This window comes from Drosophila willistoni, chromosome 3R (assembly GCF_018902025.1).
Source record: "Drosophila willistoni isolate 14030-0811.24 chromosome 3R, UCI_dwil_1.1, whole genome shotgun sequence".
Taxonomy (NCBI): Eukaryota; Metazoa; Arthropoda; class Insecta; order Diptera; family Drosophilidae; genus Drosophila; species Drosophila willistoni.
The window spans coordinates 19,073,021-19,100,071 of NC_061086.1; the positions used below are offsets into that span (position 1 = coordinate 19,073,021).

Sequence of the window (27,051 nt, forward strand, 5' to 3'; positions counted from 1 at the left end):
GAAAAGATCTTCAATTGTTTATAATTTTAGCTCATTTATTGGAACTTTAGCACCTTTTAAATTTACATAATGTTTGTATTATGCACGTTTCTATTCGATTTTCGCCACATTCGCTGCACTAACTCAACTTTTGAACCCATTCTTATTGGCCATTAAGAGCTCTACAAAATTTGTATGCACCTTTCTGTAAAATTATTTAAAATCCATAGAATTATGATTTAATATTCATGTTCGGTTTGCCATTACTTCTGGTTTGAAAAGGAAAATTTGAGCTAATGTTTTATTAATTGTTTCATTTAATGACAATGCGCATAAAAATATCAAAACGAGAGCGTCGCCAATGCATAAAAAAAATAACAAACAAAAAGTTTAAATGAACTGCTTTTAATTTGTGGCAATTTTTTGCTCTGCTTGCAATTTAAAAAATTAATTACATATATTTAATTGTTTAATTTTATTAGCGTTTTGCACGTTTCAACAATTAAAATATGAACTTTTTCTGTGTTGTTGGTGGGTTTTTTGTTTTTGGGCAAATTACGCTTTTTTTTTATAACCATTATATAGTTATACATTTTGAATGTATTATTAATGTATGAGCTAAACGGCAGTAACACCAACAACAAAAACACTAACAAACAACAAACATTTATGGTCAGGCGCGTAATTAATGGGAAATGAACACACGACAGGCAGGCCACAAAAGTTGACTGCAATAACGAATCACTCAAATACATTCACAGTCACACACACACACACACACACACACACACAGGTATTTCGATTGGCACTCTTATATGTACTTTGTTTGGTTCATTTATCACACCTTTTGGGCAGAGTCTGAATTTTAATTGAATAATTGAAATACTTTTTGTGAAAATTAAAATTTCCATTTTTGGTTGTGTGTTTATTTTTTTTTTGGAAATTAATTTATACACATTCGAAAAATATTGAATTTTGTTAGTGCGTCTGCGTAACGCAACCTGTCGGCAAATTGAGTTGACAAATTGATGTTGCTGCTGTTGCTGTTGCTGTTGCTGTTGCAAGCGTGCGAACCAACGGCAAACGACAAACGGCAAATGTTAACGGCAACAATAGAAGTCAGGGCAATGTACACAAAGTATCTGAGAGATATATATGTTTATGTATATATAGAGAGAGTGATGCCGACGCTGTTGCCGTTGCTCAGAGCTCCACACACACCGGCAGCAATTAGCGCCAATAGGCAGAGGAGTGCCTGTTGTTGTTGTTGCTGTTGCTGTTGCTGCTGGCGTTATGATGATAATTGCGCACAGAAATTGCTGTCGCCGTCTTTATAAATTTCATTGCTGATTGCCGTCGGTCGCACAAAATCAACAAATTAATGTATATGCCAAGCAAAATCATAAAAAAACACACACAGACACACACACGTAAAGAGGCACACACACAGATTCACAGTGGGTAGACTTGTAGCCGATATAAATACTTAAAATATGTCGATATATATATTTCTTATTTTGGCTTATTTATTGTTGTTGTTGTTGTTGTTATTGTTGTTGGTAGGTATATACATATATTCCGTATAATGGCGCTTGACGTTGTCGCGTTTACCGCGCTAATTCTTTTGACCAGCAAATGCGACAATAACAAACAGACGAAATGCTAATTAGTTTCATGTGTGACTAATGGATACAAAAAAGCAGCGCACACACACTTGAATAGAGGGCAGAGATACACATGCGTGACTGAGGCTCATTGTTGCCGCACACACACACACTTAATTAAAATAGTTTTGGCCTAAACGTACATTGGCACCTCTATCTCTCTTCGTGGAGGGTCCACACACACTCACATATTTCACTATGCAATGTTGGGTTTTTCTTGTTTGCTTTCTTTCTTTCTTTTGGCCTCTTTCTAATTGCTAATTATGATTACGTGTATGCCATATACAAATGTATGTTTGTATGTATGTGAAGTAGAGGAATAAGCCGGCGCAATTGAATTGAATTCAACTTTAGACTTCTCACTCACTCTCACTCTCTCCCACTCACACTTTCGCAGTGTATTAGCCGGCTAAAAAAACACTTGTTAGGTTAAACGATTTGCGCGTACGCGTACACGGCAATATACACGACATCCGCACGCTGCCAACGATGACGACGCCAGCAATGTTTTTTTTTTATTTAATTTTTTATTTGGGAAGGTTTTTGGGAAATGGTGTTGTCAATAATAACATGAATAATAATAATATCAGTGTATTCTATTGAGTCTCAGTCCGTTACCGATTCCGAATTCCGATTCAAAACCGACCACGACAACGACGGCAACAATTCTGAACGATTTCTGACTGCGAGTGCTATAAAGCACAAAAACGACGTTTGTCGACGACAACAACAACAACAACTGCAAACAATCTACGATGATGATGTTGATGACGACAACAACGGCAACGACGACGCCAGCGACGACGACGACGACGACGACAACAACGATGAAGGGTAGTGTATAAAAGTTGCCTCTGCCACTGCTTGTTGCTGCTGCTGCTGCTGCTGCTACGTATGAACTGTGCCGTGCAACTATTTAACGACGACTGAATGTGGCAATTATGTATCTAGATACATTTTGGCCAAACGCAGAGTGCTGCTGCTGCTGCTGTTGCTTGTGTTGCTGCTGGCTTCGAGTGGCGCGCGAGCGCTCTCAGTCCATTTGTCTGTCTGTCTATCTGTCTCGTGTTCCGCTTCTTTGTCTGTGTGTGTGTGTGTGTGTGCCTGTGTGGGGGTTGCTTTGCTGCTGCTAAACGACTGGGACCATCATAAAACATATTACTATAATTACAATTATGGTGTGCTCTCCACACTCAACACAAACACACACATAGACATAGCTCACACACACACACAGGCACGTTGAAACAGATACAGATATATGTAGCTATACATAGCTGCAAACAGTTGCCGTGCACGTGAACATAACGCACGGCAATAAAACACAAATTTTCATATGCATTACGGCTTAATTGTATCTTGTTCTCGTTGCTGCTGCTTCTGCTGTTGAGCGAAACTCATAAATATTGCTGCATGGCTGGAGTTATTGTTTAGCAACATGTTGCTAAACAGCGGGAAAGTCAAATATGTTGCCGTGTGCTTCTGGGCTTATTCGAATGATTATTAAATGCTGAATATGTGTTTATTGCTTCTGATTGTTGTTGCCTCTTCATAAGTAGGCCCTCTACAACTCCTCACCCCTCCGACAATGTCTCTGCAGCAATTGGAGAATTGCCGCTGCCTGCCTCTTGGCTGTATCTTTTTTGCATTGCAAATTGCCGACGTTGGCTTTGGTCGTTTGGTCGGTTGCTGCTTTGGTTCGCAGCGAGTTTGTTTTTAATTCTCTATAATTGAGTTATATGTACATACTTTAATAAGTTGATGGCGGCTGCGACGGCGACGGCGGCGTCGGCGGATGCTGCGATGTTTTTACTCTGCTCCTGCTCAGCTCTGAACTGCTTTGCTTTGGTTTTGCTGCTTTTGGGAAGTTCGGTGGCAGACATTCACTTAGTTGTTATTGCTGCTGTCGTTGCTATCGTTTCTTTCTTTGGTTGTTGTCGTTATTGTTGTTGTTGTTGTTTTGACGGCGTTTAGCGCTAATTAATGCTGAGCCAACGGGCTTTCCATTGCTTTTTATTACTGCTGCTGGTGGTGGTGGAGGTGCCTTTTGGTTGGCTGGTTTTGTCTTTCGTTAATTGTTCACTCAGATTTATTATTTGATTAATTATTGCGATTTCATTTCCCAAGCGAGCCATACTCCCTCCGCTGTGCTCTGAGTTTATAGTTTTCTTTCCAAAATTTTATGTAAAAAGTTTTTTTTCCTTCTTTTTTTTAATGATATTTCTTTTTATTAAGGTTGGGTGTAGCAATTTGTTTTTTTTTTTTTGCTTAGCAATAATTGGTGTATAATTTCATTTCCTGAGAACTCTGCACACACACAAACACATACACTTATACACACAAAGGTTCTTCATTGTTTTTTAATGTCGTAATTCAGTTGCGTTGAAGTGAATTAGTCAGCTAAAGCGATTTGTTATAAAAGACTTTTGAATGTTGCGACAGCTCAATTAGCTTTAAGGGGGTATTCATGCCTTCTTTGCATCTCCCTCACTCTCATTCTCGTTCTCTCTCACACCCTTTCCCTCTACAGTTGCTCAGTTTATTAATAGGCAATATGTATTTGATAAGACCAATTAGTCATGTGTTTAATATTCTGACCTAATACAAAGAAATTGTAGCATTATGGATTACTGAACATTTGAGAAAAGTTTGCTTTATCTATTAACGATTCAATTTTGCTTCGTTTTTGCTGCTAATGAACTCCATGAACTCTTGTAAAAATATTCTCAAGTCAACTTCGCTATTCAACGCCCCAAAGCAACAGCTTAAAATGTGAACATCATTAGCAAATCCACAACAACAACAACAGCAATAAAAATAATACACAACAACAAGAAAAAAAAGAGCACCCAAGAATAACAATGGGCAACTCACAAGTATCTCTGATTGCTCATTTAAATTGTACACACACCGAAAGCAAATTGAATTGAATTGAATTGAGGAGGATTCGCCAGAAAAATGTGCAAAGGAAAGGCAAAAAATTAAAGGGAAGGGATATATGTATATGTATATGAAATGCATGAAAATGGGTAGTAGAGCTCAAAAGGGCAAAACGAGTCAAAACAGAAAACTAAAAATAAATGCAAAATAAAAAAAATATATGAAAAATAACAAAACGTTGTTGATGGTGATGTTGCTGCTACAGAAGATGAAGCAATTTAGATATATTTGAATAAGGAAAACGATGGATGAGATGGCGCGCACACACACACTCACAAATCAAAAACACTCATAGATACGAACACACACACACATACACTGAAATCGACATCCATATATATATATAGTTGGAGGCATGCAAAACAAATTGTGCGTCGCATGGGGTGCCAAAGAAGAAGATTGCCTTACTCTTTATTCAATGAATTTCGAGTTGGAAAAAATTCACGTAAACTGTGCTATTCAAAAGACAACGCGCCAACGACAATGACGACAATAACGTTGACGATGACGAAGCCGAGAAATACGGTCGTTAACGCAAAACGTCAATTTACAACTGCGAATGTGATTGTGAATGTGAATGCCCAACAGTGCCAAACGAGCTGGGCAACATTCAGGCAACATCCCATAGCAATGGCAACATGTTGTCCGATTGCTGCGCCAAGGAGCAAGCTGATGATGATGATGATGTTGCCAATGCAAAGGGGGGCAAACCAAAAAGTACAAGCAAATAAACTTATTATAAATATCTCCACTTAAGGCAAACGATGCTGCTGCTGCTGCCCGTTGCCCTCTGCTGCTGTTGCTGTTGCTGCTGCTGCCAACGACGCTGTGGGGGCCCATTTATGCTGCAGATGAACACAACGAGCTGCAAATGCGCACACGCACACTCTGCTCTCATTCACTCACACACACACAAAGACACGAAGATGATGATGAGGCAGGAATAATGGGACGGGTGGACGGGTGGGTGGGGAAGGCAAGTTGCCTGTCAAGTCGCATAAGGCAAATAAGCAACAAAAAGCATTAAATGATGACAACAACATTGCGCTTAATGGACTGCCGCGTTTGCGTCTCAATTCAAAAGTGCATTCTCTCGCTCTTTCTCCCTTCCCATAGCTATCTCTCTCTCTCTATCTCTTTCCCTAATTCGTTCCGTCTCGTTTCAACACTTTCTCTCTTCGGTTAGCTCTCTCTCACTCTGTCGTTTGCTCTCTATCTACAATTTTATGTTTGCTCTTGGCTTGCGTTATAAATCCATTATAATAAAATCATTTTGTTGTTTTATTAGTTCAGCAACATGTTGCTAAACCAACCATGGCAAGTCAAGTGCTTTGGCAACAATGTTGCCCAACTCATAAATATTGCAAGTGTTTTCAATTAGCTCACATTCTGTGACTTTCATATTAAATGAGAGCAGAGAGCCCGAGCCCGAGCCCGAGCCATACCCAGGCCGTGCATGAGTACAGAAGGGAAGTGAGTGGGTGGGTGGGTGGTTGAGTGGTTGGATGGGTGGATGGTTGGGTGGTTCATTGGGTTCTTTATTTCATTTTGGGTGGGTGGCTTTGGAGCTTCAAGCTGATTCCAATTATAAATAGAAATTGCATGGCGCATGTGGTGTGCAATTAAAAGCAACAAAAAGAAAATAATAATAATACTAAATAAAAAAAACAGAAAGTGGCATGGCATGGCAAAAACAAAAAGGTCAAAGTTTTTGAGGTCAGGCGAAATGGCAAAGGAGTTTCACATACACATGTATATGTATATGTAGTTGCCTTGCAATCAACGCACTTCCGCAAAGAACCACTCCACTTCAGTTCCCTCTCTCCTGTGCCGGTAAAATGTCAATGGGCACACCCTGTGTGTTGTAGCCATTTATATACAAATATTGGGGCAACATGTGAGCGTGTGTGTCTGTGTGAGTGAGTGAGTGTTTGTGAAAGCAATTTCCGCTCGTGTCCGCAATTAAAAAGCAATATCATCCTAGAGTAGTAGACGTAAACACCGAATTGAATTGAATTTTTATGATGTGTTTGTTAAATGGTTTTCATAAATGGCAAAATATATTCCAGACAAGCCAAAGTCGAGCAGTTGCTCTGCCCTCTCTAATGCTTATACAGTTACAGTTACAGTTCCAGTTGTAGTTGCATTCAAAAGTCACAGGATCTCAGCAACTAGCAAAAGCTGCCAACTAAAAACCTGTCCAAGTATGTGTGTGTTTCGTTCCTGTCTCTGCAAAGTAGGGGGAATAAAACGAAAATGCATTTTGGCTAGGATGCCAGGGCTCAAACAGAACGATGTTGGTGGAGAAAAGTCCACAATTTGTCTACCCTCTGTTGGCGAGCATATGGAATTTGTCACAGAAATAAATGCTAATGGAAGGTCTATTCTTCATAATTGCAAAACACATTTTAATGGGAAGCTGTTTGCATTTGTCTTGGTTTACTCGTTACATTAGATTAATAATTAACTTAAAGTTAGGGGAACCTTTTAGATCTTCTTCTATTGTGAGTAACATATCTTTGTACTTAATTTCGACTATCATTTATAATTATTATTATAAGTATAGGATATAGTTTGTAAACTATCAACCTAACATTAGACAAGCACTGGCAACTAAGGCCTTCGGCTTAGACGAAAACTACATCCATACACTAGCCTGGGATTCGAACCCGGATCCTAAATGACTGGGCTACTTAGACAACTTATCTACCGAGGACTGCGACTATCATTTATACATATTCGAAATCTCAATGACATAATACTAATAAAAATCATTAAAAGGACCTTTATTTATCTCATTCTATTGACCTAAAATAGTATGCCCTAATATACATACATACATACATGTAGATGTAAATTTACTTCACGCGTTTAAAAGCTAAACTTTCAGATTTTATTAAGATGCACTTACCTTTAGCTATGTTTACAATATTTTTATGTTTCTTAATTTGTAATCTATTCCAAATGAAGGAACGAACAAACAAATCTTATAATGCATTAATACAATATTAGATATGGCAAGTCACCAAGAAAATGAAGTAGTTGGAAACTACTGTCAAAAATATCTTTAAATTTTTGAATCTAGTTGACAGTTTTATTTAATAATTTTAGCAAAGTTATACCATTAATATGTTTTTGTTTTAAAGTTAAATACATATATCTATTTGTATAAAGCCTTTTGGATATAGTCTTAATTTGAGTTGCATTCGAAAAAGTTCAATTGGGTTTTAATATTTGATATTTTGTATCTACTTTTCATTTTTTTTCTACTCAGGTGCTTAAAAGTTTATCTAAGAGGTCTAAACTAATTTACAGTAAGTGAATATTCTCAAAATTGAAGTTAGTAGAGAGTATTTAAAAGTTGATGGTCCCCAAATAAATGGATATAGAAGTTTCCGCTTCCATGTTGTCCGTGTTGCATGTGGCTGCTGTCTGGGTGGTCCGGATTGCTGCTAAATGTGTGTGTGTGTGTGTGTGTGTGAGTCTCACTCAGTTACTCACTCTTCCTCTTAAATCCTCGCCGTGCCGTGGTTCTTTAGTTGGTTTTCATTTTTCCTTTGCTTTTTATTTCTCTTGTATTTTTTGCTCTTTCATATTGTATATATGCTTGGATATATGTATATATATTGTTTGTCTGCCATGGCCATGTGTTTCATTAGCGTATTTATGGAATTTTTATGCGCTTTGCGACATTTAAAAAGTGTGAAAAATTCATAAAGGCTTAAACGCTGACTAAATGTATTTTTGCTAAATTAAATTCTTGTCAAGCGGCAACAGTCAATTTGGGGTAACATTCCAATTGAATGGTCTTCCAATTAAATGACTTTTCGCTTGAACAATATGATTTTTATGCTATCGATATAACTTTTATTATTGTGTTTTTAATGCCCGCGGGACAGTTTCTTTCTATGTTTCTTTTTGCTCAATGTTATTTTGGTTCACCAAGTTGTTGCAAGGCTTAACAATGGCAAATGGGGCAGGACAATGGCAATGGATGGTGGGAAAAAGGGGGTAAGGGGTATATCGGTTATTTGCAACCCTGTTAACCTGCCATCATTAAAAAGTATTTTGTAATTGGGAAAGGAATTGTAGTTGACTCTTCCCCTGAGAGGGATGAAGATTGAAGATTTTTGTCATTTTTGCATAAATGTTCACTCAATAAAATGACATAATTAAAAAATATTTTTGCTGCTGCTGCGAGAATGACCTTAATTGCTGGTATACGTGTGGCAGCAGCAGCAGCAGAAGCAGAAGCAGCGATTTATATATGAGTGAGAGTGTGTGTGTGTGTGTGTGGCTGCAACTGTCAAATGAATAAAATTAAGTGTAGCATTGAGTCGGACTCGGACTCTGTTTTCTGAGTTTGAATCTGCCTCTGCTTTACTGCCACTGCCTCCTGTCTCCTGCCTCCTGTCTATGGTTCTGGTTCTGTTTCTGTTTCTGGCTCTCACTCTTTGCCGCCGAGCAACGGCAACATCAACTGATGGCAGGATATGTTGTTGCACTAATTGAATGTGGCATGCAGCAACAGCAGCCAGGCAGCAGTCAGGCAGGCATATAGACCGAAAGACAGGCAGACAGATACACACATATACATACATACAGACACACTGATAGAGCTTTTTGTCTCGCTCTGGAAGCTGGAATCTGGCATCTGTGTCGGGGCAACACAAGTAGCTTCATTTTGCGCCACAATTCGCATTCGCATTTTAAGTGCAACAGAACACTCACTCGCACACACACACACACACACACACACACACACACACATATACACTTGGAGATTGCCATTGCCGTTGTTGCTGTTGACATGGCAATGCAATAAAAGTTTGCCTCTGCAATTGCAGCACATTGGCAGTAAAAGGCGTCGGCCAAGAGGCCAGAGGGAAATGAAGGACAGAAAGGAGAGAAAGAGGCCAACAGACGGCAATTGTTTCAGATTATTGCTTATGCTGATGATTAAGAGCGCCAGCAAAGCTTCTGTTGCTGCCGGAATGCTTGATGTTGTTGCTGTTGCTGTCTGTCTTGGCGACCACACAAAAGCCATCAGCCAGTGGCAGATTAAAATGTGTTAATGGTCTGAGGTAACACAAATTGCCATCAATTAAAAACTCACAGAAATTTTTCTTGCTCTTGTTGTTGTCCTTATTGGATTTGCTGATTTCGAATGCTTTTCATATGCAAATAAGTTATTGACCAAGAGTTTAAGCCAACTGACAAGACACACACACACACACACACACATACGCGCACACACAACTCAACACATAATGCTCTATGACTGATGAATCTTAGGAATTTGGTTTATAGTTTAGATTTAAATTTTGAAATATTTTCTTAAATATTTATAAGCATTAAGCTCGAGTTGTGAAAAGACCTCCCAACTCCTTCATTACATTTTCTCCCTATGTCTCTCTCCGTCTCTCTCTCTGTCTCTCTCTATCTGTTGTTGCTGGGTGTGTGGCATTCTCCTGGTTGAATGCCTTTCTGATTGTCTGTGGTGGCGTTTTGTCTGTTTGTTTAAGCATCCGCAACTACAACAACAGCAACAGAAGTTGTTCTCTTAAGCCGGGTAATATGTCTGTCTCTATATAACTCCCCATCATCTCACTTCCCCTCCACTTTGTGGGTCTCTCTCTCACTCTCTCTCTCTGTTATTCGCCATTGCCTGGCCTGTTTGTATCTCCATCTCCTTGTGGCATTTGTTTTGTATTCTTGGCAAGCTCTCTGTGTACCTGTTTACAGGAAATTCCATCAAATTCTCTGCCAGTTATGTGCATTCAAATGAATAATATAGAGCTGTTGGATTAGGTTATTACACTGCAAGAAATCATAATGGATAAACCAGCACGAACTTATAGAAAAAGAATAAATAATAATCTTAAATTGTCAAGGTGACAATCTCAAGTCCAGCTTAGCTTTTGCTTTTACCCTTTATTATCTATTTGTGTCTTTTCTTATACTCTTTATATAAACTTTTTGAAAATGAATGTTTGAATCAACTTTACATAGACATTTCAATAGTTTTGATGCTTAATTAAATCTATTCAAAATAAAGTTAGCCTTTTATTTCGACTGGTTGATGCACTTAATGGAGAATTATAAGGTTACTTCTATTTAAAATATATTCTATTTTATAGTGTATAAACTATACATTAGAGAAGAAAAAAATATCTAGCCAGATATAGTCATGAGTTCAGACTCTTATTTGTCCATTGCGTTGTCACTCAGTCGTTTGGGTGAGGCCCACCCACGTTATACTTATGGCGAAAAGTATCTTTAAATGCTGCTTAGTTTGCCATTTGCCTTCTGCTTTCCGTTTCCCTCTTTCCACCTCGTATTGCTTATGTGTGTGTGTGTGTGTGACTGAGTCGAGGTCTCGACTGACGCAAAAGAAGATGATTTCAACATAACTTCATGCAGTAGCTGGAAAAAGTCAAGGTATTTATGTAGCTTGCAAATTGTTTGTAAGTGGAAAACTTTCTGAACACACAGGCTTATCAATAACAACAAAAAGGAAAGGAAAGTAAACGAAAAATATCTATGAAACTATTATCCAAACGTTGAAAAAACGTTTCTATTTACCTTTGAATAGGCAATTGATTTATGAATTTAAGCTACAGAAATTGTATGGACATTTGTTTATCATCAAATGGAGAGGAGAGGCCTGGAAATTGTAGAGAAAAATGTGAAATCTGAATACAGAACTTTTTGAATAAATATTTTTCAATTTGCAATTTCTAGTTACAAATAGAAATAGGAATATGCAGTCGAGAATAGAGGATCAAATCAAGCGAATCAACTCGGGTTTCCTCGGAGATTTTATTGCATCAATATATTTAACTATTTAATTAAATTTTTTGCACATTTTTTAATTACCCAAGAAACTTTAATCTGGAAGCAAATTATTCTGTTTCAACGCCTTTTGCGAGTGGAACACGAAATTCATTTGAATTAAGTTGTAATAATTAATGTAATTGTAATTGTAATTAAATTATTATGACTTTTACCATACACCGGAGCAATTAAATAGATTAAACTAAAAAGCCGCTCATTCAATTAACTGGCAAGTGTGTGTAACTATGCATGAATGAGGCATGCCACCATCCCCCAAATTGGGGTGGCAAAATCAATTACTCAACAAAAGGCAGGTAGGAATACGTAACTAACCTTAAGTGTGAGTTTGGTCTATAGATCAAAGCCATCTCTAGCGAAAGAGAACAGAAGAATATCCCCAGACCAACTACTACACGGGATGAGCATCAATCACAATTCAGGCATTCATTCTGTCGCACCGGAGGGGGGAAGGTTAAACCGAGACAAACAACCCCCAAGCAACGGCAACATCATGGGGCAAATGCGTTGCTATTGTCAGATTGAATGGGTTGCATAGCATTTGGCAAAATTAATCAACCCTTGCAACAAACTCGCAGTGTGGGGCTGCATGAGGATGGCTGAGAATGAGAAGGCATTGCCCCAGGGCAACAAGGCATAATTACGTTTTAAATGTTGCAGCAGCCTATTGGGTTCAGGTTTTTTTAACCTTTTTTTTTTTGGTTTTGTTGTTCTTTATTTCATGTTTAATGCATTTTCGTGTTTAACCCCCACACACCCTGTTACCAAATAGAATTCAACAATTAGGCGGAAAAATGCAAACCGAAAATCGAGGCAATTCAATTAGAAAAACGCCAGCAACATTGTTGCATGTGGCAATTGCAAAGAGCAGCAATCAAAAAGCTTAGCTTCAAAACAGCCACAAAAAATCATGACAGCAACAAACTCATAGCACTGTTAATAAATGAGGTCAGGGGTAAGGTGCGGGGTGGTGTTACGATAGGGGGGGTCATGCCACATGAGGTGGTAGTGCCACATAATAAAAGCTGCCTGTCTGTTGCAATAATGGCCGTAAATTGCCAACGCTTCCCGTTTCTGTATTGTAGTTGGGGCGCCAAGCCCCATTGTTGCAACTGCAACTGACTTTGCATGTGTATGTGTGTGTGTGTGTGTGTGTGTGTGTGTGCGTATGCGTGATGTAAGTGTGTGCATGCCTCTGTGTCGCACATTTGTGAAATTAAATGCATTTACCTTCTGTTGTTAGTGCGCATCCCCTGCGGCTCTTATCTCTCTTCCTCTCCTGCCTCGTTTTGCCCTCTCGCCCCCTCACTCGCTCCCTCTCTCACTGTCTGTCTCAACCAGCCGCACACCCACAAGTTTATAAGCCTTTTGGCTACATTTTGTGGCTTTGATTGCAATTATCTTTTGCATTTTGTATTTATTTGCTACACTTTTGCCCAATTGTTCTCGTAACCAGGCTGCTGCCCGGTTTTGGCCATTGTCATTTTGTTGGCCGAACCGTATGCTAGGCATATGTAAAAGACATGGCCAAATATCCTGCAATTCAGTTACACATGGCCCAAAACGAGTCAACCATTTCCATTGCCATTGCCATGAAGTTCGTCAGTTTTCAATTTAACCCCTCTCTTTACGTCTGTGTGTGTCCGAATCTATCTGCAGTTTATTAATTGTCAATTTCAAGCTATTTCTGATGGCCCAAAGGCAATTTGAATCTGGATTTCAGATTTATGGACATGCATGGATTCTCTGTAAGACATTTTTGCATTTACTTTCATTTTAGGTGAATGGAAATCGAAATGTAAATATTATACAGAATTATCTAAAACAAATAAAATCATGGAATTTTCTCTATTGTTTATAAAGTTGTTTTGCTTTGTTTTTAGAAACAATCAATATAAAAGTAAACATTTCAGAAAAATGTGAAAAACTATTGAGATTTGGCAGAGGGTAAAGTCACTGAATTGGTCGCTTAGAAATTGTTTTGGCTCTCTGTGGACCTCTTTAAACACTAACACGATTGTGAATTGGCTGACTTCCCTCTATTAACGCATCCTAAAGCTCAATCCGTATGATTGAAATGAACCTTTAAATGGTTTTTGCTTTTGTGGACATGTTATCTATTGTTCTTGCTTTAACCCTCTTCCTTTTTAATATCTTATCTTTTAGTTAGTGATGGATATCCAAACAATTCAGACTATAATGACATTTTAGAAAAATTAACTGACAATAAAGTGACCAATTTAAAATCACAAAGAAATCACAGTAGTTCTTAGATTTTCGCCATAATACTTAGCTTGTAAGTAAAACCAATAACAAGTTTTCTCTCGCTTCTGTAGACATCTTGGACCTTAAGCGCTTTGAAGATGCTTCCTATGGGAAGGCAAGATATTTAGCAGTATCTCCTAATGTTTCCCCTTTCTTAAACCAAAACCGATTGGAATAAAATATAGTAGGATATTGTGCCGAAAATCGTTAAAAAACAACGTAAACTCTTTCTAAATTTGTGATTTTTAAGTTTGTTTTTATTTGCCCACGGCATTTTGTTCTGGACAATTTTTAAAATTAAATTACTAATCAAACAAGAAGGCCAAGAAAAGAATACTCGAGTTGTGTGTCCAGTACCATAAAACGAACAAAGATTCTGCTAATGATGCTAATTGAAAGGGAAAATCAATGAAAATTAAATTAATTATGTATAACTAAGTAACTCACTTGCATGGTGGTCAAAATTGTCCCCAATGATGAGGCAAGCCCTCACCATTTGGATAGTTTTTGCTATTCATGTTCTCGTACAAATAGTTGGCAAAATAATCGCGACGCATCTCCGGTTGGAGATGCTGCACAGCTTGCCAACCATTGGCAACTAGGGCACACATCTGCGGCTGGATGTGAAAGGGCTTGGCGACGGTTAAGAAGCTTCGCTTGTTACGCGGCCTGGTCGGCATGGCCACAGGTCCCAGCATATGATGTAAATTGAATGGCGGCTCATGTGGAGCATCCAGCAGCATGGCCACTTGTGGATTATTCAATCTCATTACACGCATGTCATCCAGTTCGGAGTCATCGTCGTCATCTATGTCCAGTTCCCTGGCATTTTGATCCTCTCCATCCATATCTTCTTCAATGATTTGCCCTTCAGGCATTAGACGATTGTTGGCCATTTCTGTGAATGGGTTGAATAACAAAACAAAACGAAAAAAAAGTAATACGGCAGTTGTAGTTTTCTGCTAAATGTGGCTAAAATGAAGTATATAGATATGGAATATGTTTTTTGTCTTTTTTTTTTACTTAGTTGTATTCGTGTGTGTGTGCCTGTTCAAGTTGAGAAGTAAAACTAAAACTGTAATTGAGTCTTCATTGTGATGTAGCACTCCTGGCCTGCTCAAAACTTTTTCACACACTCACACACACACACACACACATAGGGAAAAACATAGTTGAACAGAGGCAAATCCCCCTGAGAGGACAAAAAAACGGAAACTTTTTGGCTGAGAAACTACAATATTAAATTGGAAAAACAATTTCATATGCGATAAAATACAATCGAGCTATCCATTAGATGCACACACACACAGAGAGACACATACACATGGATACAAAGTCATATCCATATCGAACGTCTATGTGTTCCCCAATGTCCAGCTACAAATGGATAAATGTTGTCTGACATTTGCTGGGGCGCCCCCATAACCAAATCCATACCCTGGGCACCCACTGTCATTCACAGACAGACGGGCCGAGTGATTGGGCGCATTTAGCCCTATTTAACCCAATGTATATGTGTTGTGTGTCTGTGTGTGTAAGTGTGTATGTGTGTGCGTTGCCATCATCATTACAAGCAATTTAACTCGTCGTAACGTTGCCATCAAGTGTGTGGCACAGCTGCGTTGCCTAGGTTGTTGTTGTTGCTGTTGTTGTTTGTATTTGTGCTTTTGTAATGAGAGCACATTATGAACTGTGGCATGACTTCATTATGGGGCAACACAATTAATATGCTTGCCTTTTGTTGATGATATAAACTGATTGAATTCAAATGAAAAACATTTCAACATTCTTTCAGTTAGCTGAACTCTTTGATAGATTGACTGCTGTTGTTATTGATGAAATTGGAATTTTATGAAGAGTTTATGGGGCAGCAGCAACAACAATAATATAAAACGTTTTGCTGTGCATCCAACAAGTTAGCCATTGGCAACATGTTGCTAGCAACATTTAGCAAAGCGCCGACGCAGATACTCTCGCTTTTAATTGTTCTCTGACTCTTTGCTGTGAGGTTTCTGGCTCTCTCTCTCTCTCAGTCTCTCTCGTTCTAACAACAATTCATTATGGCTTTGCTCTGTCACTGTGTGTAATCACATTGTTGCCATTTTCACTTCATTATTTTACTTTTATATGGGCGAAATTTGTTTTATAGCTTTTCGGTCTCGAAATGCATTCTCTCTCTTGCTCACGCTTGAACTTTCCCTCTCTCCCTTTCTCTTATGCCATCTCTTTCTGGCACTCGCTTGCTTCTTATTTGATTTTGCTTCAGCTGGCTTACTTGAGGCTTCAGCTGGTTAAGCAACAAGGCCAGGATAATGGGTTGACTGCCCCCAGACTACTTAGTTATCAATGGTAACCCCTCTCTCTCTCACCACAGTTGTTCCTTTATGGTCGATGGGCGATGGGCGATGGTTGTGTTGCTCGGAGCGACCTTGTTTGTGTAAGTGCATGTCTATTGAAGGTGGACATGGGCAGACAGTAATTATTATGCCATGTCCAGCGATAATTGATTCAATGAAATATACAACATTGTGTCATTGTCGTTCCAAGGAAAATCCTTTACTAAGCATTTGATTTTGTCCTCTATTCTTCGTTATTACTGCAAACGATATATATTCATCTCTCGCTGTCAAAGTAACTACTATATATAGCATACTCAATTATGTATAGGTATACGCAAGTGACAATCCATACCTAATTTGAATCAATATCATAATTTATGCAAATCAGTTTTATCTATAACCCACACTCGTCATAGAATCGATTTTGTGTTCTTATTGTATGCAGATATAAAGTCAACGTTGCTTCATTTCAAATGCTTGCAGCCTTTTTGCCAATTACTTGAACATAGTTTAAAAGGGAAAAGTAATTTTAATCAGAATATGGAGTGTAAAGTAAATAATCTATATACTAATTGGGTAGATTTTTAACACCTTTCCAAGTCTTTTATGACTGACAATGAACAGACATATTCAATTTAACTTCGAAAGGTTTCAACATTTTCTCTTTGAGTTTTCTTTCATAAAATGAATCCAATTTTGAAGAATATTGGATATGGCTACTTAATTAAGTAGCTTGAATTCGGGAGAATATTGTATTGGAAACCCTTGGAAATTTTAATTAAAGTTATGAACTAGAATTAGATGTTATGCTATAAGATATAAGATGACTTTGTACTCTATTTCTCTCCGCTACTTATTTAATTTACAATTTAAATTTCGGTATAAAATCTGTTTTGTTTCGTCTTTTTGGAGTTGTTTCAGTACATTTTTCGGAAACTTAATTTATGATTGAAATAGAAACTAAAAAATTGGGTTCCGAATATGTTTTAAATTCATATTTTTTTTCATTGATATGGATTTGCAGCAACTACAAATACGTAAGAAAAGATAGTTGACTTTAATTGTTTTATACTTATTATCTCCATAAATAAACTATCTCCATTTATAAAATAGCTTCACAGTCTCCAAATTTAGTTCCGAAATTGCTTTAGATTTCCTTCAATTGACATTAGCAACCGCTCATTTGCTGTATCCATCACTTTTCAGACACTTCAATTAACTTATGTAGAGGATTTTTCAATTGCGTCAATAATTGACAGCTTTGCTCTTAGAGTCCATTAAAGGTGACGTATTGGTTTATAAATAAGGTCAAAAGTTTTGACTCAAAACTCTGTCATTTAGAACATTTCAATAACTAAAATTGAAGTCAAAATCATGTATACCCATAATCTCGTGGCAATTGAATATTTTTAAGATTTTAAGGAATCAAACCCTTTGGTTGACCTCACGATTAGTTTCAAATTCTAAGCCCAATTAAATTAAACCATTTCTAATGTGTGAAATGACCTGTGACCTGTTGTAATCAGTGCATAAGACAAGAGAGAAAGAAGAGGCATGAGATTCCAATTTAGTTTTGAATGATGATTTCAATCATTTCAGGCACTTGACTAAAATATTTTGACTTGATTATGCCATTTGAGTAGTTAATTAATTTGAAATATTTGTGCATTTAATTATTATTGGTCGGGAGTTCCACATTAGTTGATGGCTGCACGGGCTCTTGGCTTGCTAGTGGCATTCTTCTAGTCACATAAAATGTCAACTGCATTAGCATCATCGTCATTATTATCAACGGGGGCAGGCATTTTTTGGTCCACCCATTTAGATGGCAGGCTGTTGCCTTTGATCTGTGCGCGAAACGGTTGAGGAGGAGCAGCAGGAGGAGGCAGAAAGAGAGAGAGAGAGAGATGGCGACGTTTCGTTGCATTATGTTGCGCTTGTTAAATTCAATATAGGCGAACATATTTTTATGACAAACGGGAGTGGGAATGGAAATGTGAATGTGAATGAGAATGAGAGAGGCGTTGGTCCAGAGGCGCAGTAGATAGACGGGGTTAAGCATAAGATGGGGATCGCATGAGATGAAGAGGGGGGCGTGTGTGTGTGTGTGTGTGTGTGTGTGTGTCGTTATGTTTTTAATTGCTTTTGTGCTATTTTCGAACTGTCTGCGTGCTGCATCCAAACAGCGATCCAAGTGGCAATGCTGTTGATGTTGCTGCTGTTGCATCTGCCTGCATCTTTTACTAGGTGTTAATTTATTTTTAATTTTTTTTATTATTATTTATCTTGGAGCTATGTGAGATTGTCACCATCAAAGCAAGCAGAGACAGAGAATGGGCAAAGAGGGGGCAAGATGAAGAGCCATTCTGCCCATTCCATCATCATAATAATGCTGACATTTCCATTGCATCGGAGTCATCTCTCTCTCTCTTTGTGTGTCTCTTTCTGTTGCCTGCAATTAATATCATTTTTATGTTCTAATGACATTCGTTGCGCTGCATTTCGTATGCATTTAGTGGTGTCTCCCGCCGGCGAGAGAGTGAAAGAGAGAGAGAGGAGCAATATCATCGCTCAAAACGGCATGGCAGGCACGAATCTTTCAAGTTGTAAAAATGCCATTAAATTGGCAGCGAAGTGCATGCCAAGCTACTTACTACTACCATGATCACTCAACACAAACACACACAAAATACTGTCTATACTGTCTGGCAGGCGAATGGATGGACTCAACTCGATGGATGGATGGATGCGGCGGTGGCCATAAACTCAGCAGTGCGTAGGGCGCCCCCATTAATGGTGTCGTGGCTGGGGCTATGGCCACATTTATGCTTCCCCCTCACTTGCTCTTGTTCTCTCTCCCTCTCTCTCTCGTTTTATTTTTGTTTATTGGCTTTAATTAATTTGTATGTTTTTATTTCGATTTTAGTTAAAAATTTTTCCTCGATTTTGCGTCTTTTGTTGTAAATATCATAAATATTTCGATGCTCTGAGGCCAAAAAACCATAAAATTCTCTTTTCAAAAAGTAATAAACTCTATAGAGTGAGTATAAATAACGATTGTAGAAAGTTGTCGGATGGCTAGAGGGATAGAGGGATGTAAAAAGGGGGTGGGGTTCCCCGTTGGGTGGGTGTGCGTAGCAGTTTTCAGCTACTGTGTGTGTGTGTGTATATGAGTTTTGTATGCGGTAATCATGATTGGAATCTTAATGGTCAATAAAAACTAATTAAATGTTTTAGTGAACTCTTCTTTTGAATGATCGTTCAAAAATAAAATTGATGTGTAAATCAAAGTTGAAGATTATTTGGCCATAGGTAAAATAAGAGAAATAGATTCCAAGGTGTACATATGTGCGCCCACACACACACACACACAGAGAAAGACACGCGTACCTCTTCCACCACAAAGTCATTTTAATTGTCTGCATTTGGAATCAGGGCATTTGCCAGGCAGTCAGCCAGTCAGCCAGCCAGCCAGCCGCATGGCATCTTCTTCACTTTAGCTTGGGGCTTGTCGTTGACAGCAACCAAAAGGCGAGTCCAAGTCGAAATGGTTGTCTGTGCCAACCGCCTGCATCTCTTTAGCATCGACAACGTTGCTCTGTTGACTTCTTGGCTGCCGTTTTGAGTGCTAATACTGCCTCTTGCCTCTTCTCATGTCTCCTCCTATCTCTCTCTCTCTCTCTCTTCACTCTTCCCCCGAACCGAACTCAACTCAACTCAACCATCCATCCTTCGTCTAACACAACAAATCGTTTATATTGCTCTGGCAAAAGGCATTCTCAAAATTGATGCGGTGTCTGCGTTTAGGTGGAAAATTGAATTTTCATTTTCGTTTTCATTTCATTTTGCCTTTGCCACGGCCCTCGTAGTTTTTTCTGTCGTAATGCTCTGTGTGTCTTCGTGTGTGTGTGTGTGTGTGTGTGTGTTTGTTAACTTAAATTTGATGAGGTTGAGATATTTAAATAAATTGTTGCATGAGTTCTGTTTGACATTTAGTTATTTTTGTTGTTGATTGGTGAAGTTGTGTGTTCCCTCCCCTCCCCCCACCCCCCATCAACCTATAGAAACTACAAAAATGTCCCGCAGTGTCACCCACTCATTTATGCTGTGTATTTTAGCGCAGTTCCCTCTCCATGTGTGCACCTGCGCCTTCACATAGAGCCTCCTTTTTCAATGGAAGGGGAAATGCCTTGAAGTGGCTTCAATATAATTTTAGATAAATGGCCGCACACACAATGCATAAATCTTGTTTTCCATTCAACCAGAGGGTGAATTTCAAAGTGGGGGACGGAAAATCTTTAAATATTTCCAAATGCATTAATAAAACCATTTGATTTTGATTTTAATTGCCATGCCAAAAGGTTACACAAAATTAATACAAATTTATTTCGCCTCAACTATAAATTTGAAACCAAAAATAGAGAAAAGCGTAAAGAGAGAGGCAAGAATATCATTTTACTGCCTCTGATAGACAGTAGCCAATGTAGATAGACATTGATAGATATTGGTTTACAAACTAAAATTAAATGACTATTAATTAACTAAAGATAAGCCAATGAACTTAAATCATATGGGAGCCAAGGCCCGATTTGAAGGGGTCAACATAATTGCAGAAAACTTTCTCATTAGGCTTTTCATATTATATACATATATACCTACACATGTGTGTGTGTGTATAGAGACTATATCAGATCGTAAATGGATTCATCAGGAATGAACTTATCAGCTCATCACATTTATAGCTGCTGATTAATGAAGGCGAATCGAATGATTGCCGGCGGCCCTGTGTTGCTCTGCTCATTTAATTGCTGCTGCGACAAAGTTGTAAATACGTCAAAGAGCAGAGCAAAGTGAATCAACTGGCTGTGGCAGACGGCTCCAATTCAGGCACACACAGACACACACTCACACACAGACACACACACACATTTAGCCATTGAGTCCAGGCTCAGAGACACAGACAGCAACTGTTGCCAGAGGCGGCTGCTGTTGCTGTTGCTCCTGTTCCAGTTCTTATTCCTTGCTGTCGCTGGCTGCTGCTGTCGGCACTTAAACGACTGACTGCAACATTCTTTGCTGACAAGGCAGTAATTAAAATTCAATTGCAATTAAAAGTGCGCACGCAAAACGAGCAACGACAAACAAAATGAACCATGGACGGCAGCAGCAAAAGCAGCAACAGCAGCAACAAGAGGGCGGAGGGCGCTGTAAAAATTTGTCGCAACGCCAACTTCTTCTTCTGTCTTTCATTGCCGCGACTAGACGAGACGCGCCTTGTTCCCCGTTCTTAGTTGCTTCCCAGAAGAGAGCCCTGAAGTGCCCGCTCCCTTGGTGGGCTGCCCCCCACTTCCTTCACCCACCCTGCTTTATCTTTGCCCCCCTCGTGGCGCATTTTTGCGTAGGCGTTTGACGTGCCGCTGATTAGCTTGCAATTTCTCGGCAGTGTTTCTTTCGTTCTTGTTGACAAACTATTGCCAAATGTGCTCGATGCCGACATTCGAGAAGGTCTCTAAATATTTTTTAAGGCGAAATTTCAGAAGTGAACAAAACTATATACATACATATATAAAGAAAACAATGCACAAACTAAAAATGACAACGACAACAAAAATCAAAGAATCGCGTTGAACTCTAATCAAGAAAATATTTTAATACTCTTCGAAATGATAAATCATCAGGAATTTCTTTCCCCTCAGATTTGTATTCCTAAAATGTATCTTATTATATACAAATGTATTTAAATTTTACAAAAATTTATTATATTAGAGAATTGTTAAAAGCTTGAAAACTTAAAAAATTATTTTCGACTCAATCTTTATTAATTTTTTTGATGGCTATCATTACAATTTGCAGATTTTGGTATAAAAAATAATGATTACACCGGAAAAAGACGTACAAATTTTAAGCTAAAATTGAAATCGTACGAAAATTGACTAAGTGGAAGACTTAAAAAAGTTCAGGCTTTTTGAGATTTTATAAGAATTTTTAATATTTTTTTTTTTTTTTTATATTTTCTATTAATTTGATTGGTTTTCACATTAAGTTTTAAAAGTTTAAAAAGTTTTATACCTATATAACAAATATAGTCGCCGATGCTTTCTTTCATGTTGTGCCAACTACTGCTCCAAATTAACTAACCCTTCTTGTAAGAGTAACAAAAGCAACATCACGATGACAGCAGCACACCATGATTTTAGACCAAGAAGTCTGGGAAAAGTACAAGTATATATATGGTACCCACTTCTGTCTGTATATATGTAAGCATATTTTAATTGCTGCGGCAAAGAACTTTGTAGCAAAGGGCAACAACAGCTTTTTCTTTGCGCTTTTTCATACATTTGTTTTTGCTTCTTAACTGCAAGTGTTCCTAAAACGGTTAATGTAATTACATTATGGCCAAGCCAAGCAAAAAAATGCATAAATACAAATTGTTAATTAATCAAACCGAAAAACGACTTCATCATAATATTGTCGGACCTTTATTTACCCTTTTATTTTGTTTAATTTTGTTGTCTTGTCTGGTTATTGGTGATCTCTTTTTTTCGGTTGCTTTGCTTAGTTGTTGGCCTTCCATTTATGCCTCGTCTGGTTGACAATGTCGTTGTCGTTTATTCTCATGAATTTTGAAAGCAAATGTCAGCAGAATATTGCAATTATTTATAAATGTAAATTTATCTGGAATTGGTTAGATAGGTACATGTAAAGAATTTAATGGAATTGCATTTTGTTTTATTTTATTACGATTATTACGTTGATTATTTAGATTGCGTTTGTCAAACATAATAATGCAAAAGGAAAAAAAGAAAATGCAAATTCCTAAAAATGTAGTCATTAATCACACTTTTCATAATGACTTCGTAAAATGTTTTAGCCAAATATATATTTATTATTATTAGAGCGTCGATTTTGGACATACAAAAAAAAAAATAATCTCTAATAAATATGTATATTTATTTTATTAAATTATACCTCAATCTTTGTTCGTATAATGGACTTAACATATTGAAAGAAAAGGACTTGGGCTACCCCAAAAGGAAAACAAAGAAAAGAAATGTGCAATATTTGAAACAAATGATTAATGCAATTTTTGCTAAACATAATAAAAATTATTAATCTTACATTTGTATGTGTTGAATATATTTGATTAATTATTAAGACTTTTAGAGTCGTATGAAACATAAATAGAATGTATGTACCTATTTTAAAATATTTAAAGTAACCAAAGAATCCTTGAAATCTTAGCTCCCCGCTGGACTATCAAGTTGTGCTTTACGTTGGACTTAAATTATAGAAGTTGCTTTTCTTTCATTCTGATCTTTCAAAGAACTTGCGTGATAATGTCGTTGTTAATTAATGATTGTTAATTAATTGATTATTGTTTTTTTATGTGAACAAGATCTTTTACCTGGTAAATAAATCACTGGAATTTACGCCTATCACTCTTTTTTTTTTGGTAGGACATCCTCATTTATGTAAAATTTCAAATAATTTTCAGTTTTCTAATTAAACTTTTGTCCATTTGTGCTTATTTTTTAATTGCCTATTTTTAAATCCAGTTTCGTATCAAAAAAAATAATTAAAAAGCAAATATAATTGCAACTTATTTGTATCCTAATTAATCAATTAAATTGCTGTTTTTAAAGTGTATTTTAAAATTCGCATTTCTGATTTCGTTTCTTTTGTGGGTTACAATTTCTCTGAACCTTAATTTTTTGTTGTTGTTTTTTGATATGTCTATTGGCAAACTTGTTGCCAATTTCAACCTGTCAGATGCCAATGACTGTTGCCTGCTATTTACGATAATTGTTTTCCCTTCATTAATTTATTGTTGAAACTATGTGGCATGTGATATACGCATATCTCTATACCATGTACATATATACATAAATACCACTATTCGCATATGTAGAATGGGTTAATTGGGTTATGTTCTGATGGTGGCACGGTGGCAGGGGCGGTGTGGTGGGGCATGGCACATAATTAATTACACACTGCGTTTAAATAACATTTTTGCTTTTTAATATTCAACACTGTCAGAATTTAGCACAAATGACGATAAATTGGCATTGCAGCAACATAGCATGGGTCCATTTTACCTTTCGCTCAGTGTAGTGGAGGCCCACATAATTGTCACGGTGCATTTGTAAAATAATTCTTAAATAATTTCATCAATTACATACGGTTTGGGCCAGTGTCTGGCTGGTTGGTCTGTTGGCTGGTCGGTTGGTTGTTTGTGCCATGGCCCCGGCCATTGCGTGCGTTGCGTGGCGCTGCGTTGCGTTGCGTCTGCATTGCCATTTCAATTATGTTGATATTAATTTTCATATTTAATTTAACGCTCAAAGAGGACGCTTGCAATTATGTGACACAGAGGCCGGGCCAGGCCAGGAGGTACGATGATGATGAAGTTGATGATGAGTAGTTGCCTTTGGGGGGGTGGAGGGGTGTGGAGTGTCGCTGAAAATCTGTGAGCATGCTGCATGAACTGAAATGGTATTTGCGAAATCCATTTTGCAGTAAAAACCGCATGCATTATTTAATTTTTAAGTGAAATCAATTACAGGCTTGTTGGCAAAAGGCCGCGGGCAGCAGCAGCGAGAAAAGAATTCGTGTGTGTGTGTGTGTTGGTATGAGGCTGGACTCTCCTTTTGATGTTAAATGCCAGCCGACATTTGCACTGTGCGTGTGCGATTGTGTGTGGGTGGATGGATAGATGGATAGGTGAGTGCCAGGGGCACAGGAAGTGCGCTTAAATGCAATTGCAGTCGGAATAAATAAATAAAAATATTTTGTGCCATTAAATTTCAATTAATAACAAGACAAATACACACACGTGCAGGGCATCAATGAAACAGTCCCAGTCAAGCAAGTTGTTGTTGCTGTTGTTGCTGCTTTTGCTGCTGCTGTTGCAGTTGCAGTTGCATTTTGCTGGTGTTTGTTGCTGTTGCCACAATATTAATACATTTAGGCAGTGGTGCGTGTTTGGCCGCCGTACACTGATTGCAGCAAGCCCATGAAATTAAGTCACAAATTAATTAATTAATGCAATCAATACGTTGGACAGTTGCATTGCTGTTGCTGCTGTGTCGCTGCATGTGGGCAACATGGCAATTTGCAATTACAATTATGCATTGCTTGACTGCTGGCAGCAGCAGCAGCAGCAGCAGCCATTTCTTGCACTCTAAATATAGGCATAGTTATAGCCAACTAGGCCGACTATAAGGTTGCCTTTTGCCTAGGTCTGGACTCGCTCACACACATACACACACACACACACTTTTACTCTCAGACAGGAGCTCCAACACACACGCTAGAGCTAACATAATTTTTTAATGGACTTTTAATGTTTGTCGCATGTGCTCACGGGTGTGTGTAAGTCTCTGAGTGTGTGTGTGTGTCACATAAGCTTTTCATTTTGGGGTCAGTCAGTTTGGTAGCTTGGGTACAATTAGCGGACGCTTGTACTTAACATGTGTTAACCATCTACAGAGTTGCCAATGGTTTATAATTTTTCTCCTTCTTTTGGCATTTCGTGTGCTATTCATTTATCATACATACATACATTCACACATATACAGACATATATGAGCCAATTGGGCGGCGGCCAGTCAATTAGAGAGCAACAAGACGCCATTATTGAAAATTGTCCGTTTAAATGGTTGAATGCGACAAACTGGTTTTACTTACTTACCGCGCTATATATATGCAGGTGAATTGCTAATTGCCACACGTTAAAACAGTTAAATCTGCATATACTTATATAAGCAGTTAAAAGTGACATTCACAACAAGTTGAGGCACTTAATCAATGGTACACAATACCTTACAAATGAGTGTGAAAACAGAGAAATCAAAACAAGACATTTCTAATTTTCTGTGGGCGAGAATTTCGAAAAATAATTATGTAGTTTGGGTAAGCTTAAACTGTCATTAAAATTTTATTTTAAGGCCTAAAAATATTGTTTGCCAAAGTCTTCACATAAACTGTTATCTTTGTTTTTTTATTGTTTGTTAATTTTTTTGGTATTATTATTTAAGACATGAAATTTTCGACATATATATTAAGAAACAGCTAAAAGAACTGTCTAAATTTTAGAAAGAAAAACAAGTTAGATAGATAGAAAACAAATTTTTTTCTACTAAACTTTAGCACAAACAAGTTAGTTTAAAAGTTATTTTTTGGGTAGTAAAGTATGGCAATTTTAAAGCAAATTGTCAGAATCGCATAGTTGGAGACAGAAATCTAAATATTACGTGATACTCAGTCATTTTAATAGTACAAGAAGCTTTCATAATAGTTAATACATTCAATTAATGAATGAGTTGTTCTTCTTTAAATTATTGTTTAAAGAACGCGGGAAAAAATGGTACGCTTAACAACACTAATGAAAATACCGGTGTTTGCTAATGTCCCATTATTTAGGCCACTGTGCTACATTAGTGGCAACTCCGTCTGGCTTGTAGCTAAAAAAAAAGCTAAAGTCGTATTTCTCATATTTTAGTGTGCGCACATGAAGATAGAGAGCAGTAGTGAGCAACAAACGGTAAAAAGGTTATTTAAAGACTGGCAAATTAAAAATCACTCACAAAGAATTGGTTCAGCTGTCTTCTGTCCTAACAAAGTAGATAACTAAGTTTTATTGATAACTGTGATAACATCTATTAATTGTTTTCTTTTTTAGATTTACAAAACAGGAAAAGTTATAATCTTCTCGAGGTGATATCTTGGTAAGACATTGTCCAATGTTACCAGGACACGATTGTGTTTCCGAAAAAGACCAAAGATCTGTTAATAAACACTTGTAAGTCGTAAGTTGAACGTTCTTTAACCCATTTAAATAATACAAATTTAGGATATATATTTTTCATTTCATAATATGATTTGTATGTAGTTTTATTGTTTTTGCTTTATGGTTTATGTATTACTTAATGCTTGGCTTGTATACACCGATTTCGGTTGGTTAGTGTGTTCCTCTGCTTTTGCCATTAGTATTTACTTCAGATTCAGGT

At 37.6% G+C, this 27,051-nt stretch overlaps 2 protein-coding genes across 4 annotated transcripts in view; both read right to left on the reverse strand.

The window, feature by feature from the left end:
• Window positions 1-5,106, reverse strand: part of LOC6647757 (putative uncharacterized protein DDB_G0292292) — a 50,118-nt gene extending 45,012 nt beyond the window's left edge. The window contains exon 1 of one of the 2 annotated variants that reach the window (XM_023178245.2): window positions 4,992-5,106. The gene's annotated coding sequence lies outside the window, so the exon portion shown is untranslated. Of the gene's footprint in view, window positions 1-2,010; window positions 2,288-4,991 lie in introns of those variants that run through there. The other variant, XM_047013498.1, reaches the window with a different exon arrangement.
• An 8,832-nt stretch (window positions 5,107-13,938) lies between these two features.
• Window positions 13,939-25,953, reverse strand: LOC6647755 (male-specific protein scotti). 2 transcript variants are annotated; one of them, XM_047009392.1, is made up of 3 exons: window positions 25,734-25,953; window positions 14,151-14,601; window positions 13,939-14,091 (listed from the first exon to the last, which is right to left on the reverse strand). In XM_047009392.1, the coding sequence occupies exon 2, from the start codon at window positions 14,597-14,599 to the stop codon at window positions 14,162-14,164; it is 438 nt and encodes a 145-aa protein (XP_046865348.1). In that variant the 5' UTR covers window positions 14,600-14,601; window positions 25,734-25,953; the 3' UTR covers window positions 13,939-14,091; window positions 14,151-14,161. The 2 variants fall into 2 exon arrangements, with proteins under 2 accessions (XP_046865348.1, XP_046865347.1); XM_047009391.1 differs by lacking the exon at window positions 25,734-25,953 and adding an exon at window positions 14,727-14,797.
• Window positions 25,954-27,051: the final 1,098 nt, after the last annotated feature.

Coding starts and splice junctions, on each gene's coding strand:
- LOC6647755 (XM_047009392.1), bottom strand. CDS start 14,599: ATGGCCAACAATCGTCTAATGCCTGAAGGGCAAATCATTGAAGAAGAT.